This window comes from Leptodactylus fuscus, chromosome 5 (assembly GCF_031893055.1).
Source record: "Leptodactylus fuscus isolate aLepFus1 chromosome 5, aLepFus1.hap2, whole genome shotgun sequence".
Classification (NCBI taxonomy): Eukaryota; Metazoa; Chordata; class Amphibia; order Anura; family Leptodactylidae; genus Leptodactylus; species Leptodactylus fuscus.
Window position 1 is genome coordinate 186,353,313 of NC_134269.1, and position 8,058 is coordinate 186,361,370.

Consider the following 8,058-nt stretch of genomic DNA (forward strand, 5'->3'; position numbering starts at 1 on the left):
TTGCACCTTATGCTGCAAACCAATGATAGCAGAGACTTGAGTGGACTCCAGGTGAAGAGGGCAAATTAATGACACATTATAATGTGTGGAAGCTACAATGAGGGGGCTTTATATCCTGTAGAGACCACAAGGGGACATTAAAATGTGGTTGGGTTCACAAGGAGGTACTCCAGAGGAACACACTAAGGTATTACTATTATTATTATTATTATTAATAATAATAATAATAATAATAATAATAATAATAATAACAACAGATTTTCCCCCATTTCTGTCATCAGAAAATTTGGAGGTTTGATTATACCCCCTTATAGTGTCCATATACTACAGTTGTACAATGCCCAAATAATACTGCCCTAGCAATAAACTAGGCCATGTGGCTTCATTTTACAGCTTCCTTTCCATAGGTTTTGGCACCAAGTATGAGATTAGGGCTTTGAGTTCCTTGGCCATTGCAAACATACAGATCATATATATATATATATATATATATATATATATATATATATATATATATATATATATATATATATATATATATTACATATCTTCTGATGTACATCTCAAGGAGGATGGGCAATGGGTTAAACTGCACCAGAAGGCCCCCATTTCAATTTTGTACTTGCTATAGAGCTCCTTTATGTCCTTATGTGACACAAATCTTGGCTACAAAATATTTGAAGTACACCTTTAATATAGGTAGCAAATGTAGTACAAGAAGTTACCTATCTGTACGATGTGTATCTCAGAGGTATACCCCGCCAACTCTGGAGTATCCGCCACAACGAGATCTACTGCAACCCCCCCCCCCCTCCCCCTGCCAAGCATAAACACCCATGTGTGCTTCCATATACTGGCATTGGGCTTGTATTGAATATTACATGTGGGGGAATGTTGGGGACCATTTTTTTAATACATGGAGGCAGTGTCAGGGCTATTATATTACATGTTAGGGCACTAGGGGGCCATTATATTACATGTGAGGTATTGAAAGGGCTGTTCTTCTCTATAAAATATGAAACCCGTCTATGTAGTTCATGTGTTACTTCTGACAGTATTTCCCACACACCTCTCAAATACAGGTCATTCAATACAAGGAACCCCATTGTTTGGACTCCTTTCTCACTTTGCAAGTCTGTGTTTCTTAGACTCCTGCTCTTATCCCTGTTAGCGCCCCTCCAATGTCACCCCTAGTGTACAAAGACACAACAATATGGTCTACAAAGTATTGACCACTAGTTTGAACTAAAGAGTGCAGATAATGTTGTTCTATGGTGATATCATTGAGGTGGAAGGTCCTGGCAGGGCACTACCTAGCTACCTCTGAATATTTGCAGTATGGTATAATAGTACAAAAGGAAATGATAGCTGAAAATTATGTACAGAAAACACAAGACTGTCTTTACTTAAAGGGTTTATTATACTTTGTGCAACATAGTCAAGTAGTTTGTGTTTAGGCAATTTTTTTACTGGTCCTCTTGAAAGTAACACCGCCAGCTTCTGAAACCTGGAATGGAAAAGGAATACAAGAGATAAATATTACTAAATGTACTTGTATGTCAATATATAGTGAACGATACAGACAAATTTATCAGTTGCACCCCCCCCACACCTCATATGTGTATGACCAGTTGCTGTCAGCTGTATGCTCATTCAAGTGACAGCTATTCCCTCTGACTCCTCTATAAACATGCACACTCAGCTCGGCTAAGTGTGCTTGTGTTCTCTATGGAGAGAGGGGAGTAAACCTCTGCTAGACATCTTTGACAAAAAAGATCAGGCATATGGAAATTCAGTATGCCCTATCCTTCTATGCCCTGACAATCCCCATACACATGGGATCGTAGGCCAACTATGTTTTCATGTACATTAAATGTCTGGGAAACTTATGGCATATGCACTGGCTATGCTGTCGGATAGATTTGGGTCCCACCTCTTGCCATCACAGCTCTCTCCATTCACTGCTATGGGACTTCTGGCTATTTTAGGAGCTCCTATAGCAGTGAATGTGGAAAGCTGCACATGGGCATCCACTTGTATCACTTTCGCTATAAATCAGGAGTTTGGTGACCCTCAGAGGGAATACCCCTTTAAGTCATTTCTGAACAGTGGTTCATTCTTAGCTGTATTGTCAAATGGAGTCTGTAGTAGTCTAAAGTCTATCCCATCTGTCCAGATGCTGACACTGCTGCTCCTCTCCCCTACTTTATACTGAAGCTCTGCTTCTTCAGTGCGGCCTCTATACATAAGCAAATGCCCGTCAAGCCATCATTTATTATATATATGCAGCCATAACACTGTGAAAAATGAAAAATTGGACACTCACTTCCACAAGTTTCCCTCCGACAATCTCGGATGAATGCTTGTATTTGCCAAAGTCAACAACGATCTTCCCTCCTTCGCGCTGGACGGTCGCCTAGATAAAATTATTCAAGAATTAGTCATTGCTGTGTAGAAAAATATAAAGTTTCAAAAAACAACCATGTTATGCCGTGAGCAATAAACTATGACACCACCTGTAGGATGTAAATGGAATTGTATGCAATTTGAATGTACAGTATATATTATTAGGTGAATAGTGAAAGTAAACTATGACACCTTTAGGTTATATGTGGTACTGCAGGCTATTAAAGGCAAGGTGTAGCTGAACATTTGCATCACTGAAATATTATATGGCGGCTATCTGGGGCATAACTTGACATGGTGAAGAGGATGTGGTCGCAAAAGGCCGCGGGAGCCTTAGGAAATGTCCTTTCCCAATATAGGGACATCAATACTATAAATGATACATTATGGTTGGAGGGTGCAGAGTTTGCATTCAGGCCCAAGAGCTACATGTTATGCCTCTGGCTACTACATGGACAAGAGTAATAGAGGTACGCCACCTGTAGGTTATTAAAGGTATAACATGGCATGAATTATATGAAGCCTACCAAGGGCCTACTGAATCCTTCTTGCTTACCTTAAATTTCTTTCCACTCATGGTCTCCATTTCAGACTCCGTTCCTACTGTGAATTTATTGGTCATGGTGTGGCCGGGGTAGATTTGGGACCATGTGAAGTCATCCCCATTTTGGACTACTTCCGTGGTGAATTTGAAGTCTTTTCCTTTTTGGATGGTTTCAGCTGGGATGCCTGAAAAGGAAAAAATACAGGAATTCAGGCTAATAAATGTCTGACTGGACGGCATAGGCAATGGCCTAAGTGTTATTTGGTAAAAGATGGCGTCCTGTGCCTCACACATTGCTATTATAGATGCCAGTCTTCAGTCTGGTCTGTGCTGATGGGGCACTCCGCTCTGACAAAAATGACCCTCTTACTCCACATACAATATCAGGACCGCTGCTTGGTTATGTGGGCCATTGGGTATCACACTGGGCTCCAGTGTACCCCACCCTTGGCGCGACATGTTTACTCAGATCATTAAAGGCCCCAGGCCCAGTAGACCTTGGAGACTGTCTAGGTTTGCGTGGCAATTATGCCAGCCCTGTTCAGTTTGCTTTCTTGTATCCTTCAGATACTCTGTGCTGCTGTGAGCATTTCAAATATTCAATTTGGTACTACTAAATATTAGTATAACATGAAAAATGGACGTAATTGTCGTATAAAATGGACCACAGTGTCAAATTACACCTTAGTAGAAATTTTCCATTTACTTGTCTGTAAATAACCTTACACTAAAGGGGTTCTCCGGGGGAATACTAAAGATTACCAGTCATTCCCTGCACTGGATAAGTTTTATTACTAATATATACCCCAGTTCCCTGTTTTATTACATGTGTGGATGGCAGCTGGGCAGGCCTGGACTCTCGTTACCCTGCTGACGCTCCAACTGTCATTGACGTCACTGATTCCCGTCTACTCGGGCTGCAGGTTCATTGAGGAGAATGGGATCAGTCACGTGATGAGAGTCAGAGCATCAGAAGGGGGGGCAAAGGAACAAAAGTTTTGGCCTACCCAGCTTTAGGTAATGGGGCTATAGGGGACTGGGGTGTATGAGTTCTAAAGCTTAACCAAGGCAGGGAATACAATGATAAACTTTATTATTCATATTTATTTATCTATTATAACCCCTTTAATGTCAGTACCGGATGAGTATACAGAGATGAGTGGCGCTACATAGGTGCTGCTCATCTCTTCTGATAGAAGCAGTCTGACACAAATGGAGTTTTCTAGTTCTCTAGTGCTGCCTCTTTTTTTAAAAAGAGTTTCTTCAGCAGCTACAATGTGTATTATATAAGTATATATCCAGCTGCCTCATCATAATACATACCTCAGCTTCTGCAGAACATCATAACACATACCTCAACTGCTGTAGAACATTATAATAAACACTTCAGCCGCTGCAGAACAGCTTTTTGAATCCAACTGGAGTTTTATATTGATTAATAGACTTACACTGTCCTCTTCTAAAAGAGGTTCTGCAGCAGCTATCAAGCAGCAGCTATAAGGAATAATGTCCCCATACTATCAATCATATGAATATTAGGAGTCACTTCAGCTTTTCGTGAGCAGTATAACTAAACCTGTCCATTCATTTTGACTTACCAATGGTCTGCATGAAGGCTTCATAGTTTTCCTGGCTTTCGACCTCGTACTTTCCAGTGAAGCTCATGGTTGTTGGGTGGATGAGTGTGAATGGACTAGGAGAGAAGGTAAGGAAAGAAGAGAAGATACTGAGATGAGCAGACTGGGGCCTTTTAAACCATTTTACCCCTGACCCCTCCCTGCTGTGATTTTACTATGACCGGTGTAGTTTGTCCAGGGTGACCAATCCGAGCAGCGAGATGTGATTCACCAGCCCCGGTGTTATTGAACTAGAGATAAACTGTAGAGTTTATTGCTCTGAAATCCTCCAGGTATTCTGAGATGGTGGAAATTTCCTTGTTGCCGTAATGACTCTCAATGTGACTTCTCTTCAGTAATTTGAATAAGGGCAACGAAATATGGGGTGAATTTATTAAAACTGGCATTCTGTACCCAAGTCTTAAAGAAGTCCCCAGATGGCACAAGGAGTGCCTGAATTATTATGAAGCTCTGTTTTGTTTGTTTTTTTTTTATGTAGATTGTGAGCCCCACAAAGAGCTCACAATGTACATTTTTCCCTATCAGTATGTCTTTGGAATATGGGATGGAAATCCATGCAAACACGGGGAGAACATACAAACTCCTTGCAGATGGTTTTTTGCCCTTGGCGGGATTTGAACACCAGGACTCCAGCGCTGCAAGGCTGCAGTGCTAACCACTGAGCCACCATGTGCCCCCCTCAAGCTCTGGTTTCTTAAGGGGACCAATAGTCCCTTTAAGATGCACCAGTGCAATTGGCGATCCATTCACTTCTATGGGGTTAATGAGAGTACAGAAGTGAATGGAGCGTCGGTCACACAAGTGTTCTTGTACTCCACTCACAAGGAGACTTTGGTCTCCCATTCTCCTGATTCCAGCAATCCTTCAGCAATCGGACACTTTTCCCCTGGCCCATGGCAGAAGTTGTAATAAATTTGTCGGGCCAATGTGTCCCCGTCTTGGTTCACTTTAATCTCCTCACCATTCCATCTACATTTGCAAAAGTGTGATCAAACAATATGGCACATCTTTGGCGCAAGAAAGGACCAAGCAAATTGGTGTAGATGGGGTAATAAATTCCCCCAATGCAATACTTATTTTCAGTCTGTATGTTACAGTCTGTATTATATTCCAGATCAGCAATTTCAATTCTGCAGTAATCTGATGTAGGGAAAACTAACTGACCCACATTAGACCTTACCTTAGTTGTTAGGGTAAGTTCACACTGGGTTTTTTTGTCAGGATTTTGAGGCCGTATCCGCTTCAAAATCCTGACCAAAAATACGGCTCCCATTGAAATCAATCGGAGTCGGTCAGTTTTATTTCCGTTTGTTACACGCTCATTCTTTCAGACACTCCCTTCCGACTAGGCCCATTCATTTGGGCCTAATCCGGAGCGGAGTGCGCGACTGCACGCCGGTGCAGTGCATCGGCATCCAGTCGCAGCTACCCGTATTTTGGTCCGAAACTTGAGGCGGCCTCCCCCTCAGGTTCCGGACCAAAAAACCCAGTGTAAACTTACCCTTAGAGGTACGTGCTTGGTAACCTGCATGTTGACTGCTTCCAATAACAATTACCATAATTGTGCTTTGTAGCTGTGGACTATAATACAGGTTTAGAGAGTGTCGGAAAGAAAAATTGCCAACTCCGATTAGCTTTTTAATTAATTAATGTGTCTGACTTGCCATGATTGTAAACCATAAATAAAGGAGTCTGAAAAAAAAATAGTCCTAGTTGGTGGTCTGGCCTACCCACTCCACAGCCCTGCTAGAAAACGCCATACTCAAGCTCAAAATAGGCCTCTTATGGTGCCCATTTGTGCCACTGAAGATAAAAGGGCTTTTCCATCTCCTCAATTTTTCTATAATTTTCTACACCAATTACGCTAAAAGGTTTTACTATGAAGCAGCGTGGTACCGAGAAGTGTTGGATATTTTGGGAACCTATGCTAGAAGTACTGACATATTTTAGGAATATTGGAAAAATAAACTTATTTAAAAAAAAAAAAAATAGAATTAATTTTACATCCTTTACAAACAATTTTGGAAATGGAAATGCTCCAATTATCACCGCTCTACTGAAAATATATATAATGTTGGCAATGGAAATATAATAAGATAGAAGTAAACTCATAACTAGCAAAGAAATCATGAACTAAACCAAAATAGTAAATATATATCAGGCAGCTGCTATGTGACTCTTGGGAGACAGGGCCTCACATTGGTTGGTCCCATCCAAATAGGCAAGAACTTTTGCAGGGTTCTTCCTACAGTAAATTGTTAACAAACAGGGGGTAGGGTGTCCAATAGGGAAACAGACCAGATCCCAAAATGGGCAGGTTGCTTATATGATGCCCTTTGGGAGTGACCGAGATCACATTACATCACATCTCATTGCCTCTTCATGTGGATTAAAAAGGGTAATGGGATAATGTGGCCAACAAGAAGAAATGCGATAAAACTCCCTTCTGGTCCTCAGCTGTGTCATGTGATCACTGAGAAGACTCTACATAATGGGTAAATTTATTATCCCATCTATTTGCCGTGTGCCTGTTTTATTAGGGTCCATTCACACGGAGTAAAAGCGCTCTCATTTTGGTGTGTATTTGTACACGTGTAAAATTAGGCGAGGCGTGTTTGATGCGTTTTTTGGCGAAGTGTTTTTTGACGTGTTTTTTGGTGTGTTTTCAGTTATTTTACACATGCAAAAAAAAACGCGCCAGAAAACGCGACAAAAAACACGTTGCGACAAAAAAACGTGTCGCCTTTTTTATACGTGTAAAAATACACAACAAAATGAGCGCGCATTTACTCGGTGTGAATGGACCCTTAAGTTGCTAGACTCTCTTGATAAGTCAGTCAAGCCTTGCACTTGTTAGAGCCTTCTTTAAAACCGGTGTACCAAACTCCAGTCTTAATAAATCAGTCATAGTGTCTTATATGTGGAGAGGAAGTCAGATTCTCCGTTCATTCCTATGAGAGGCTTGGTGGAGTGCATGGATAAACTGACTTCCTGTCCACACTTAAGACACTGTGTCACGTAGAGAGTTTAGGTATTGGTCACATGACACAGCTAAGGACCAGAAAGTAATTAATAACTCACAAATACAGCCATCAGTTAGAAAATTACATTCAATTCATATCACAAACCTAATGGACAGGGGTGTAGCTATATGGCGTGCAAGGGAAGCAGTCATTATTAGGCCATAGGTCCAGAGGGGGCCCCAAAGGTCTCTCAGCCATATAAAATATACCATTATTCTAAATGGGACGTGGTAAGTAAGAGCACCATTACAGATTTTGCGATGGGTTTAAGGAGTTTGAGGTTATACCTCTGTTAATGGACAAAATAATAAACTTGTTTGTGCTACTTTAAGCCATAGAGAAATTCTAATAAGGTGTGAACATGCGCTATAGCAATAGCCAGAAGTCCTGAATTCCAGCATTTATCATAAGGTTATCTACAACAGAAAACCCCTGGTTGTTCCAGTGG

At 41.1% G+C, this 8,058-nt stretch overlaps 1 protein-coding gene across 1 annotated transcript; it reads right to left on the reverse strand.

Moving 5' to 3' along the window:
- Window positions 1–1,453: 1,453 nt before the first annotated feature.
- LOC142205041 (gastrotropin-like) lies at window positions 1,454–4,618 on the reverse strand. The gene is made up of 4 exons (XM_075276391.1): window positions 4,549–4,618; window positions 2,963–3,135; window positions 2,327–2,416; window positions 1,454–1,507 (listed from the first exon to the last, which is right to left on the reverse strand). Exons 1-4 carry the CDS (start codon window positions 4,613–4,615, stop codon window positions 1,454–1,456), a joined length of 384 nt encoding a protein of 127 aa, XP_075132492.1. The 5' UTR covers window positions 4,616–4,618.
- Between the last annotated feature and the right edge of the window lie 3,440 nt (window positions 4,619–8,058).

Excerpts from the sequence above, each read along its gene's own strand:
- LOC142205041 (XM_075276391.1), bottom strand. The coding sequence starts at position 4,615 with ATGAGCTTCACTGGAAAGTACGAGGTCGAAAGCCAGGAAAACTATGAA. Across the intron at positions 2,417-2,962 it reads TGAGTGGAAAGAAATTTAAG|GCGACCGTCCAGCGCGAAGG; the intron begins GTAAGCAAGAAG and ends AATTTTATCTAG. Across the intron at positions 1,508-2,326 it reads TCGGAGGGAAACTTGTGGAA|GTTTCAGAAGCTGGCGGTGT; the intron begins GTGAGTGTCCAA and ends TTTCCATTCCAG.